Here is a 13,744-nt window from a genome sequence, read left to right as displayed (position 1 = left end):
CCAACCCCCCCCCCCCAAAAAAATTGTTTGAAGTCTGCTGGGTTTCAGAGCTAATTATGGGCACAATGCACTGATAAATTTTTTATTTTCTTTGGATATTCCCACTTCCAAATCATTGTCCTGTGTCACTGGATTTACATCCTAGGGGAGAATGTTCTTCACGTCCGGGATGCTGACACCCAAGACAAAATATTGCAAGCGCTGCACCTTCAGTTTGGTAAACAGTATCCTTGGTGAGCACATAGCCTTTTTTTTTTTTTTTTTGAGTGATTTAAAAGGAGTTACCCCAGGTGCCATTTGAAAGAGGCAATCACTGTTGAATCACACTAACAGATCTTTTCTTCTAATTCCTGTGGGTCCCTTGGTAAGTCAGGGCTTGCCAATACCATACCTCTTATTACTCTACCAAGGGTTCCAATGTAGAATATATACATTTTTTGTCTCTGTTAATTAATATAACACTTTTTCTAGGAAATACTTCTTTAGCCTAATTTGACTTTCTGTAGTATTAGAAAGTAATGTAACTGAATAAAAAGAAAAAATAGTTCAGTATTTATTTTTGACCACCTCCTTTCTATTTCAAATTGATCAGACTTTCCTGTACTTTGAAAGTATTATTCTGAAAATAATTTTGTTTTCTCAGAAATGTAAAGATAAAAATGAAAAAAAAAACCAATTGCAGTTACTTTAGTTATTATGTTGCTGAAAAGATCTAGATTTTGAGAAATGTTTTTAGTTCTATATAATGATTTATAATTTTTAATTGACAATAAAATTGTATGTATCTATTGTGTCCTACATGTTTTGAAGTATATATACATTGTAAAGATGTTGTTGTTTTAAAAGGAAGATGCATGAATTATTTCCACCTGCATTTTCAGTCCTCTAAACCATATCCTCACTACTATTTAACACGAATGACAGAAGCATGTAATTTAATTGACTTTATGGATATTGCAGTTCAAAGATATATGGGGATGGAAATGCTGTTCCAAGGATTTTGAAGTTTCTCAAATCTATTGATCTTCAAGAGCCACTACAAAAGAAATTCTGCTTTCCTCCCGTAAAGGAGAATATTTCTCAAGATATTGACCATATTCTAGAAACTCTAAGTGCCTTGGCTGTTGATCTCGGCGGGACAAACCTCCGAGTTGCCATAGTCAGCATGAAGGTAAAATAACTCCTAATCTCTTGACTTTATATCCCATGTGAATGATTGATTTTTTTTAAAGTATAGTTGGAAGGTAGGACTAGAAACATACACAAGAGCTTGTAATCATTTGCCCATAGTACTGACTTTTGGATCTATTACAATGTTTGTCTTACTACTTTACTAATCATTAACATTTCAAAGAAGTAAATCCTCGGGGAATCCAAGGTAGTAGACTTGAGTTGACAATAGGGAGCACCCTTTAGACATCGGGGGAGCCTTTTGCCATTCAGGAGACCTGAAATTCTATTCTTGGGAACAGCTTGGAGTGTGCTGATGACAATCACTGCTCCGTGAGGGGAACTGCCTCTTCTCTAGAACACGATCAGTTGTGTGGGTTCTCTGCTGTGCATTTTTACAGTTCTGTTCTTTATTGAGTACAGCGTACCTTCAATTAACCAAACCATCCTCCAGTGTTGATAAGTTGAGAGAGCCCTTGTAAAGACTCCATGTTAAAAAAATCTCTTCTGATTTAGGAAGAATAAACCTACTAGAAAAATCTTTGTTTTAAATATTATAAATGCTGGTCAAGCATGGTGGCTCAAACCTGTAGTCCCACCACTTTGGGGGACTGAGGCAAGAGGATTGCCTGAGACCAGGGGTTCGAGACGAGCCTGGGCAACTTGGTGTGACCTCGTCTCTACAATAAGTCAAAACGTTAGCCAGGTGTGGTGGCGTGTGCCTATAGTTCCAGCTACTGGAAGATTGAGGTTGGAAGGATCACCTGAGCCCAGCAAGTTGAGGCTACAGTGGCTATGAACATGCCGCTGCACTCCAGCCTGGGCAACAGAATGAGACTCCAACTAAAAAAAACCAAAACAAAACAAAATAAGAAATATTATAAATATATAAACTTTCAGGAGTCCATGAGAAATAGCAAAGGTTTTATTTAATTTTTTAATTTTTTGAGTTGGAGTCTTACTCTGTTGCCCAGGCTGGAGTGAAGTGGCACACTCACGGACACCCCAGCATCTACCTGCTAGGCTCAAGCAATCCTTCTGCATCAGCTTTCCAAGTAGCAGGAACCATAGGCATGCATCACCATGTCCAGCTAATTTTTTGATTTACTATAGAGACGAGGTCTTGCCAAATTGCCCAGGCTGGTCTTGAACCCCTGGGCACCCAGGCAATCCTCTTGCCTCTACCTCCCAAAGTGCTGGGAATATAGGCATGAGCCACCATGCCCAGCTAGCAAAGATTTTAAACACAAAGTTTTAGGAAATTTGTTAATACCATTAGGTCAAATAAGGAAAAGCAAAACAAAACATAATTTTCTCAAGAAAAGTCAAGAGCCCTTACTTATTCTTTAAAAAGTACTAATAGAAGAATATTTTATTAACATAAAGTTGATTTATTTCATATCACTGGCTAACTTTTTAAAAATTTATTTTTATTTATTTTAAGGATGTGGGGTACACTTCAGGATTAGGTATACAAGTGGTCATTATATAGGTAAATTTTGGCCTTCCCTTTGGTCCCTACTTTGCTTGGTTTGAGATCAGGTATCCTTATTAACGTTGTGTGCCCCACCCCCACCTCCCTGCAGTTTCCTGCTACTGCCAATCCTTTTCTTATAGTATTATGTAAATGTTCAGGGTCCTCCTGACAACTTTTTTAAGGATGAAATTCTAGAGACATTCCTATTGAAATCAAGAAGAAAATAAGGATGTTTTCTGCAACATTATCTTTTTTTTGAGTTGGAGTCTTACTCTGTCGCCCAGACTGGAGTGCAGTGGCTGCTCCCGGCCAACGCAGCCTCGACCTGCTGGGCTCCGGCGATCCTTCTGCCTCAGCCTTCCAAGTAGCTGGAACTACAGGCGCGCACTATCACGCCCGGCTAATTTTTTTTTGATTTATTGTAGAGATGAGGTCTCGCCTGCCCAGGTGGGTCTCGAACCCGCGGGCTCAGGCAATTCACTCACTTCAGCCTCTCAAAGGCGAGGGATTACAGGCTGAGCCACCGAGCCCGGCTAACATTATCTAACAATTTTGGAATTTATGAAGGGAATAAAGCAAAGAAGAGCAAAACCAGATATTGTTGATAGAGCAAAATTAAAAATATTATTTATAGACAATATGAATAAATTATCTAGCTTGCTGAGTTAACAAGACACTTGAGTAAAGTGGCTGGATCTTTGATAAATATATAAGTATCAGTAATTTTCTACTTAACATGAAATTGTAGGCAACAAATTGAGTTTTCCTTGAGGTGAGTGTCAACCCTGCCTGCATATTAGCATTACCTGGAGTCTTAAAAAAAAAATTCAAATGTCTGGCTCCTACCCAAGACTGATTAAATTAGAATATCTGGGACAGGGGCCAAGCATCAATATTTGTTAAAAGTTGTCCAGGTGATTCTGATACACAGTAACGGTGAGAAGCAGTACTCTAGGTTATTTATTATTTTTTCATTTATTATTCTATGTATTTTTTTGAGTCAAGGTCTTATTCTGTCACTGCAGCTTTGACCTCCCGGGCTCACGTAGTCCTTCCACATCAGCCTCTCAATTACCTGGGACTATAGGTACATGCTATCATGCCCAGATAATTTTTTGATTTTTTTGTAGAGAAAAGGTCTTGCTATGTTGCCCAGGCTGGCTTCAAACTCCTGGGTTCAAACAATCCTTCTGCCTCAGCCTCCAAAGTGCTGGGATTACAGGTGTGAGCCACTATACCAGGCTATTTTTTTTTTTTTAATTAAAAAAAATTTCTTTTAGAGGTGAGGTCTTGCTATGTTGCCCAGGTGGATGTGAATTGTTGAACTCAAGTGATCCTCCCACCTCAGCCTCCCTACCACTTGGGACTACAGGCATGTGTCACCATGCCCAGCTCTAGATTTATTTTTAATGGCAGTCCTTAGTGGCAGCTTTAACCCTTGTATTTGCTATCAATTAATAACAAAATAATATAAATGGAAAAAGAGATCCTATTTAGAACAACAACAGAACTCCTAAGAATAATCAAAAACAGAAAACTATGTGATCTACATAAAGAAAATTATAAAACTTTACTTTAAAATACAAAGGCTTAAAAAAATGTCATGGGATCAGCCGTAGTAGCTCTCCCATAATCATGAAGGTGGGAGGGCTGCTTGAGGCCAGGAGTAAGTGACCAGCCTAGGCAACATAGTGAGATCCCATTGCTACAAAAAAAAAAGTGCTGAAAAGATGTGCTGAGTATTTGTTAACTATCAGTGCTTTCCAAATTGGATTATAAGTTTAATATAATTCTAGTCAATATTTCAATAGTATTTGTAAGCTTAATAAGATTAACATAAATCACAGTGGAATTTTTAAAAGTTTAACAACATTATCTTGACATATACTTAAAATAGTACACAAGTGAGATGCACAAATAAAAATATGTAAAAACAAGAGTAATTAGGTGGGACTACCCCTGCTTGGTATTAAGACATATCACAAAGAACAGTAATTTAAACAATGTGGTATTTGTGCCAGCCGGTATAGAAATATACTCTGAGTAAATAGAGTATCCATACCATCACTGGATTCAGTTACAGGAGATGATTAAAGCTCAACTACTTAGGGTAACTATTTAGTTGCCTCAGTATTTAAACAAAATGTTATCAACCTGAAAGAGTAAAATATGACCTTTTAATGAACTAGACTCAGATTAGCCAACATTCATCTGAAGCTTAAGAAAGGGGCCCCATCTTGTTGGCTGTGGAGTTGTCATTGCTTCAGTGGTCCTATACCAGGACAGATTACCAGGAAGCTACTGGGCTTGTCCCAGTGCCTGTCCAGGCCAAGCAGTCACCTGAGACTGGAGTACTGTCCTACAGCCATGCCTGATTTATCATGGAAAAGGTCACAAGATCCACAGTACTTCTTAGCTAAAACCAGTGAGACAAAGCTTGCTTTTTTCTCTTCTAGGGTGAAATAGTTAAGAAGTATACTCAATTCAATCCTAAAACCTATGAAGAGAGGATTAATTTAATCCTACAGATGTGTGTGGAAGCTGCAGCTGAAGCTGTAAAACTGAACTGCAGGATTTTGGGAGTAGGTAAGATTGTAAATTATGTATTCAAGAAATATTCTTTTTAGTGTAGTTTACTCAGTTCTAATGCATGACTGAACATCAGGTCAGTGTTTGCCCAGTGATGGCTCCAAGTCCTGTCTGTGGGCTCCAAGCCTGGAGACTTCCCGGGACACCAACAGGCATTATGGGAGAAGCATTGACTGTTCTATAAATATGTGAGGAGCTATAGCTTTGGCTCAGAACTGCCTGAGATTTCCTTGCAGTCCTTGGTAGTGTTTATCTTAGACGATCTTGGGTGAATGAATTTGTGTTCAGAGCCAAGAAAGTTGGCTTGCTCTTCTAAGATTACTCATCAGAATTATTTTCCTTCTGTTTATGGTGGAGCTCAGGCATTTCCACAGGTGGCCGTGTGAATCCTCGGGAAGGAATTGTGCTGCATTCAACCAAACTGATCCAAGAGTGGAACTCTGTGGACCTCAGGACTCCCCTATCTGACACTTTGCATCTCCCTGTGTGGGTAGACAATGATGGCAACTGTGCTGCCCTGGCAGAAAGAAAATTTGGTCAAGGAAAGGGACTGGAAAACTTCGTTACACTTGTCACAGGCACAGGTAAGAGAGGTAAAGGAATGTTGCTTAAGGAGCTAGAATGTGTGTTGGGGCAAGTCTTCAGCATGCAATCAGGCAGTCACAACTCTGCCTTAGCCTTCACTTGCTGCTTGAGGAGCGCCTTAAGGTGAGCCACACATGAGTTCTTAGGGCTTTCTCAGGTTTTTTCTGAGCATGTGCCTAGCCCTAGATATGTATGTGGCCATCTAAAATTCCCAGAACTTGTCAGAGCTGTTCTAAGCTTATTCCCCAAAGCTTCTCATCACCCAGCTTTTCTTTCCAGTCTTTTTAGTAGTCTATTGTATGCCCCATCTGTTACCTTTTGCTCTAGGAAGTAGAAAATAACACATTTTACCTTTAAATATTTTTGACAAACACCTGCTGTGCAACCCCCTCAGCACTGGGATAGTTCCCAGTTAGGTGAGATAATAGCAAGCCCTGTGAATTGGTCCTCCAGGGAGCTACCAGGAGGTCAAAACAAGCAACCACAGCTTTTTAAGAACAGGTTTGTCCTGCTCCCTCAGGTGCTGCTATCCAGTACTGGTATCTGTACACCATTACTGGGAGTGTGGGCTATTGTTCAGAGTCACCACCAAGCTGGGAAGGGGTGATGGGACCAGGATGAGTTCATACCAGAAAGCTCTCTTAGTGTGATTCAGCTGGTTTCATTTTTTTTTTTTTTTTTTGAGTTGGAGTCTCACTCTGTCGCCCAGACTGGAGTACAGTGGCCGCTCCCGGTTACCGCAGCCTCGACCTGCTGGGCTCCGGCGATTCTTCCGCTTCAGTCTTCCAAATAACCGGAATCACAGGCATGTGCTACCACACCTGGCTGATTTTTTTATTTATTGTAGAGATGAGGTCTCGCTGCCCAGGTGGGTCTCGAACCCGCGGGCTCAGGAAATCCACTCACCTCAGCCTCCCAAAGCACGGGATTACAGGCTGAGCCACCGAGCCCGGCTGGTTTCATTTTTTTTATGTGTTTTTACTAAGCATTCCCCTGGTTGCTACAAACTTTTGGTTAGTTTCCAGAGTTCAAAAAAAGGGGATTCTGACAGTTTTGCCAGTTGCTCTAATGGCAGGGTGGCCTTTGGGAGTTCCCCACTCTTGTCATTTTCACTGATGTCCCGGTTTGCTTTTTATTGTATATATTTAAAGTGTATTATTTATTTATAATTTTTGAGTTGGAGTCTCACTCTGTCACCCAGGCTGGTTGGAGTACAGGAGCTACTCACGGCCACCACAGCCTTGACCTGCTGGGCTCAGGCGATCCTTCTTCCTCCTTTCCAAGTAGCTGGAACCACAGGCATTTGTCACCATGTCCGGCTAATTTTTTATTTTTTTATTGTAGAGATGAAGTCTCGCCATGTTGCCCAGACTGGTCTCTAACCCATGGGTTCAGGCAATCCTCTCGCCTCCACCTCCCAAAGTGCTAGGGTTACAGGCGTGAGCCACCATGCCCAGCCTAATATAATTTATTTTTTAAATGAGGAAACAGATTCTGCTAGTAAGTGGTTGAGCCAGTATTTGATCTCAGATATGTTTAACTTTAAAACTTGTGTGTGCTTAAACTGTACCTTACACGACCTCTCCCCTAAGCACATGTACTTTAGCTTAGACACTTCCTCTCTTAGTTCTGGATACAGTTTTAGCAAGCTTAGATGCCATTCCCTGCTTGGAGCAGCTAATAATGCTGCAAATCAGAGGAGTGGGAGTTGAGAAATAGGTGTCACAAGAAGTGACAGTTGGCAGGACAACTCTTTGCTTTGAGTCAGAGTCTTACTCTGTTGCCCAAGCTGGAGTGCAGTGGCACGCTCATGACCACCATAGCCTCAGCCTGCTGGCCTCAGGCAATCCTTCCTACTAACTGAGTATAGTTCCAGGTACTCAGCCTTCCAAGTACCTGGAACTATAGGCACATGCCACCATGCCCAGCTAATTTTTTGATTTATTGTATAAATGAGGTCTCACTAAGTTCCCCAGGCTGGAGGACAACTCTTAAAAGCAGAGCCTTCTAAGGCAAAATACTCTTTACTCCTTAGAAACTCTTAGACTATATGACAAAAGATACTCAATGATGTTCATAATTATTGAGTTTCAGACATGGTGGCCTCAAGAAGAGGCAAAATCATGTTTCATATTCTCTGCTTCAGAAAGCAGGTGGTATGTGATACATTTTAGAAAGGTTATCTTATCTTGGGTTTCCCTCAAGACAGAGTCTCTGAGAGAAGGATTTAGGGATAGATGATGATGATGATGATGATGATTTTGGAGGTCATCCTGAGTAACAGAAGGAGGGAGGGAGCAGAGTAAAACAGTAGGAAGAAAGCCATGAAAGGATAGTGTATTGAAGTTGCCTAGAGGGCAGGGGCCTGGCAGAAACCTACCAGAACTGCCAGGAAGCCAGCAGAAAACTGCTCAGAATCATCTGCGTGGACCTGCTAGCTCTTGCCTAGCCTTGTTGAGGGTTGCCTCTGGGTGCTGTGCCCGCATGGCTCACTGGGCTTTTGCTTCAGTGCTGGAGAAGGCCTCGGTGCAAGTCAGGCAGTGTGTGCTTGGGGGGTGCACTGTCAACACAAGGCAAGTCTGAGCTGGCATTGCACTGTCCACCCCAGCTGTATTTAAAGTCATAGAGACCCAAGCAGGTGTCACACAGGTCATCATAGTATCTGCTAAAAATATTTCCATCCAGGCCAGGTGCAGTGGCTCAAGCCTGTAATCCCATTACTTTGGGAGGCCGAGGCAAGAGAATTGCCTGACCCCAGAGGTTCAAGACCAGCCTGGAAAACATGGCAAGACCACGTCTCTACAATAAATCAAAAAATTAGCTGGGCATGGTAGTGCATGCATGTAGTTCCAACTACTTGGAAGGCTGAGGCGGAAGGATCGCCTGAGCCCCGCAGGTCGATGCTGGGGTGGCTGTGAGTGTGCCACTGCACACCAACCTGGGCGACAAAGTGAGACTCCAACTCAAAAAATGAAGGAAACTAGGGCGTAGGCTGACACGGTCCTTATGTTCTTGGCTTGTTTTCAAGGAAACAAGCCTATACTCCCTCATCTCGGAGCAGATGTGATGTGGGGAGCAGACAAGCACTGCCACTGTAGTAGGCCTTGAGTACCCCAGGCTCGTAGGCAACTGTCTCACCTGGAAGCTCTGCATTCTAGCCAAAGGCAGGTGAGGGATGCAGCCTGCTACACAAAACGTTGCGTCGCGGGCCTTGAGTACCCCAAGCTCGTAGGCAAGGTCTTACTTGGAAACTGCATCCTAGCCAGAGGCAACTGTGAGGAATGCAGGCTGTTACAGGAAACAGTGTCTTGAATGCCCATACATCTGGGTACACATAATACAGATAAAGTCTTAGCTACAATAAAGCTCTAGGTACAAGAAGATAAACACAAACACAGACCAGCTCGCCTTCCAGTAGCAACATAATTCCACCGTGGCTCCCTCACAGACCTTGATTTGTTACTTTATAATAAGGCAGAGCAGCGTGATATCAGTCACGCCTGGCCCGGATGTTGATGCTGCTTGTTTTTACAACAGTCCCTTGCATAGTTTTGCCCTTTATAAGAGGCATGCTAAACAATAAACTTGCTCTCACCTGTTGAGAAGAGAGACTTCCCAACCCTGCTGTCGCTTGTCTTTCTTTCTCATTCCCTCCCCCCAACTCAGGCCCTGCTCACTGGAGGCTGGACCTCTTAAAAAAAAAAAAAAATTTCCATTCAAAATGCTGCCAAAGAAAGTTTTGGTGCTTAGTGAGCTTCATCTATTAGAAAAGTAGGCATTATGTAGAATCTCGCATTCCAAAGCTTTGCTAAACAGATGAGGCATTGCCTTGTCATAGTTTTCTGTTTCAAGTAAAGAGCCCTCAGTGATCTCTGTCTCTCACTGTAGGAATTGGTGGTGGAATCATCCATCAACATGAATTGATCCACGGAAGCTCCTTCTGTGCTGCAGAACTTGGCCACCTTGTTGTGTCTCTGGATGGGCCTGACTGTTCCTGTGGAAGCCATGGGTGTATTGAAGCATATGCCTCTGGAATGGCCTTGCAGAGAGAAGCAAAAAAGCTGCACGACGGTTGGTACCTTTCTCTCGAGGATTAGCCAGGTGGTAGACAAGTGCTTCAGAGCAGAAATTCCAAAGAAAGCTGAACACTGAAGCCAGACTTTTAACTTTTTCACTTCTCAGAGGAAGAGCAGGCTCCCTCCTGAAGTTCCACAGTGTCCTTGGACTTGACCCGCACTGACTGTCTTCCTCTCCAGGGTTGGAGGTGGACAGGGGTCTGGAGTTCCAAGATAGCAGGGAAGGTTTCTTATTTTGTAAGCACAGGATAGGTACTTAGTATACATTTTAATGGAGAGACAAATGGATGAACATGTTATAATACTTGAACTCTAAGAGACCTACTTGAATTAAAGCTGTTTCTGGACATGAGAGTCAGAATGGTTTCCAGTCTAATGCAAGAGAGAGTCATTTACTATCATTTTTTTTTTCTTTTTGAGTTGGAGTCTCACTCTGTCGCCCAGACTGGAGTGCAGTGGCTGCTCCCAGCCACCGCAGCCTCGACCTGCTGGGCTCCGGCGATCCTTCCGCCTCAGCCTTCCAAGTAGCTGGAACTACAGGCGCGCGCTACCACACCCGGCTAATTTTTGATTTATTGTAGAGATGAGTTCTTGCCAAGTTGCCCAGGTGGGTCTCGAACCCGCAGGCTCAGGCAATTCATTCACCTCAGCCTCCCAAGGCGCGGGATTACAGGCTGAGCCACCGAGCCCGGCCTTAATATCATTTTAATTCAGTGTCCCAAGTGCAGTGAGAAATGATGGCCAAGGAATGCAGGTACTTAAGAGGAAACCAAAGTTCATTCTCTGTTCTCTCTATGCAGGGCGGGAGTGCTGGGGGTTGAAGAGTCAGGATAAGGGAATTAGCCACGCAAGTATGGATGGCCAAGAGAGCTTCTAGGCCTAGAAACAGTGGTGTTGATGCCTAAGGGCATGGCACAGCAAGAGAAAGCCCAGACAGTGAGGAATGAAGCCACTGAAACAACTTTAGGGAAAAGACACTATCAGAGCTGAGTTTGTGATTCTTCACTCAACTGTATCTTTGTTTCTGGGGGAAAATGGTGGTCGAATGGACGATGGCTTTAAGTGGGACAGTGCTGGAGTGACTTCCAGTTTTCTGGACAACTTGGAGTTGGGAAAATAAGAGGAGGAGGGCCCAGGAAAGACAGGAGACCAGCTGGTATCTAGTTGGGGATTTTCTTCCTTCAGGCCCAAGAATAGTAGCTGATCAGGAGGCAGATTGATCTGGGTTGATGACTGGAAGAAGGCAAGGACTACAGACAATCACTATTGTTTATTTAGAGTTTATTCTGGTGAGCACTTAGAACTAAGCACAGTAAGAGCCTTACATATGAACCTTCAAGTTGCAAACTTTCAAAGAAGCAAACGTGTGTTTGCATGTCCAGCCATGTTAGTTCACACATCTGGCACATGCTGTCATGTGCATGCATCTTCTACATGTAGTTGTGCTTTTGTGTACTTTACTGTACAGTATTGTATAGAATACAATAGTACGGTATCTTTATTTCAAGCTCAGGCTGTCTGGAAGCAAGCGTAAAAGTAATTGATTCTATCAGTTGGGTACCTAGGTAGGCTAACTTTGTTGGACTTACGAATGTGCTCTCGGAACAGAATTCATTCATATGAAGGAGACTTACTGTACTTTATGCCCATTATCTCATTTAATCCTTAAGATAATCCTGCAGGGGTAGGTATTGTACCTTTATCTTCTAGGAAAGAGAGACATAGAGAGGTGAAGGGACATGCGTGCAGTTGTGTGGCCGGGAGTGGCAAAGATGGAACTGACCCCAGGCCTGTGTCTGTCCTCTGCCACGATGCCTCCGTCATGGGATGTGGGGCACTGGCAAGTAGCACAGCCTTGCATTTTGGACAGATAAGGAAGGGGGTGACTGCAGGAGTAGGCTGAGCATTTGGGAAAACAATGTTTCAAGGACTTTATCGGCTACTGGGAGTGAGATGTGAGGAACCAGCAGGGAGCAGGGGGGTCAGGCTCAAGGGTCGTCCAGGTAGGGAGGTTCTTGATTAGGTACAACCAGGTAGCAAGAGGGCAAAGGCTTTGGGGGCAATGTATGTGGATGTTCTTGAAGGATAAGAAACTTTGCAACTGTGAAAAGAAAACAGTCTTCCCACTTAGGGGTGGCAAGCCCCATCAGGCCCAGTGGTAAGCCTGGTCCCCCCAGGGCTATCACAACTCACTGGCTGCTTCCGCCCCTCACTCCACTCCAACAGAGGACCTGCTCTTAGTGGAAGGGATGTCGGTGCCAAAAGACGAGGCCGTGAGCGCCCTCCATCTCATCCAAGCTGCGAAACTTGGCAATGCGAAGGCGCAGAGCATCTTAAGAACAGGTGAGCACGTGGCTCTGGGTGGCTGTGCTGCAGGGGTGGCCTCATGTTCTTGGGCCCTCCAAAAGACCCTGCTTCCTTCAGGAACCAGTGCTCTGCAGTGTCTGTTCAGAGGGTTTTTTTCCTACTTACTGAGAAAGAAAAAGGAAATTCCATTCAAGGTATTTGGCAGCACTGCCTTTTTAAACGGGTGTTTGGTTTTACAACTGTGAAAATACTTGTTCATTTTATGGGAAATTTAGAGAACTATAGGAGAGCTGTCAGAAAAATACGACTTAGAGTTTTCCTGTTCAGAGATAGCAGCTAGTAACATTTTCTATTCATTTTTGCACATAGTTGAGCTCACGTATTACAGTATAATTTTATAGCCTACTTTTTCACTCTGTGAACAGCTTTTAAACTACTGCTTCCCACCACACAGTGTGAATGGATTTCACCACTTCTGGCCGCTGGCTCTTTGGTGGTTTTGATTTCATGCTCTTTGCTTGGAAACTTACTTTACTTTTCATTTTCCTGTAGCTGGAACAGCTTTGGGTCTTGGGGTTGTGAACATCCTCCACACGATGAATCCTTCCCTGGTGATCCTCTCTGGCGTCCTGGCCAGTCACTACATCCACATTGTCAAAGACGTCATCCGCCAGCAGGCCTTGTCCTCGGTGCAGGACGTGGACGTGGTGGTTTCGGACTTGGTTGACCCTGCCCTGCTCGGTGCTGCCAGCATGGTTCTGGACTATACAACTCGCAGGATCTACTAGGCCTCCAGAACAGATGTGGACCAAGACTCTAGAGCTCCTGAGTACAATCCAGTTCTTGTCTTCCAGATGACCATTTCTTCAGAAGCAAACTTAGTGACTTCGGCAGAGAAGTGTTTTTGCTTTTTGTCTCTTCTTCCAGAGTCACCATTCCCAACCCCCATTTTTGTGGACGCTACCTTTTCTGATGTCTTCCTAGTAGGGGTCATTTTAGCTCAAACCCTGTAAGTTCAGTCAATTTTCTGTACCAAAGGAGGTACAGTAATAGTCAGGGAAGCCTTAGGACTCTGCCCCGTACTACGCCACTTAGACCTGCAGGCCTTGCTTGGGATACGAGCTTCATCCTAGAGTTTGGATTTATAATCCTTCCTCTAACCCAAAACTCAGATCACAGAAAGGGATCGTTAGAGAACAGAAAGAATTCTTAACCAGGAAAGGCTAAAGTACACTTTTTTTTTACAGTTTTATTGAGGTATTTTTAAAATATGCTTTTTGATAAGCTTTGACATATGTATCTCTCTGTGAAAACATCACAACTGAGATACTGAACATATCTGTCACCCCCAAGTGTCATTTGTTGAAAGATGTTATTGGCCGGGCATGGTGGCTCATGCCTGTGATCCCAGCACTTTGGGAGGCGGAGGAGAGAGGATTGCCTGTGCCCACGGGTTCAAGACCAGCCTGGGTAACTTGGTGAGACCTCATCTCTACAATAAATCAAAAAATTAGCCGGGCATGGTGGCGCATGCCTGTAG

The 13,744-nt window shown here is 43.5% G+C and overlaps 1 protein-coding gene across 3 annotated transcripts in view; it reads left to right on the top strand.

The window, feature by feature from the left end:
* Positions 1 to 13,359, top strand: part of GNE (glucosamine (UDP-N-acetyl)-2-epimerase/N-acetylmannosamine kinase) — a 60,083-nt gene extending 46,724 nt beyond the window's left edge. For 2 of the 3 annotated variants that reach the window (XM_021714960.1, XM_008062966.2), the window contains exons 6-12: positions 146 to 233; positions 961 to 1,171; positions 5,104 to 5,233; positions 5,599 to 5,820; positions 9,710 to 9,892; positions 12,124 to 12,240; positions 12,757 to 13,359. In XM_021714960.1, the coding sequence (XP_021570635.1) occupies positions 146 to 233; positions 961 to 1,171; positions 5,104 to 5,233; positions 5,599 to 5,820; positions 9,710 to 9,892; positions 12,124 to 12,240; positions 12,757 to 12,992 (1,187 nt within the window). In that variant the 3' untranslated portion in view covers positions 12,993 to 13,359. The remainder of the gene's footprint in view (positions 1 to 145; positions 234 to 960; positions 1,172 to 5,103; positions 5,234 to 5,598; positions 5,821 to 9,709; positions 9,893 to 12,123; positions 12,241 to 12,756) is intronic. The other variant, XM_008062968.2, reaches the window with a different exon arrangement.
* Positions 13,360 to 13,744: the final 385 nt, after the last annotated feature.

This window comes from Carlito syrichta, unplaced genomic scaffold (genome assembly GCF_000164805.1).
Source record: "Carlito syrichta isolate Samal-C Ts95f unplaced genomic scaffold, Tarsius_syrichta-2.0.1 Scaffold306198, whole genome shotgun sequence".
Taxonomy (NCBI): domain Eukaryota; kingdom Metazoa; phylum Chordata; class Mammalia; order Primates; family Tarsiidae; genus Carlito; species Carlito syrichta.
This window is presented reverse-complemented; position numbering and strand designations above follow the sequence as displayed.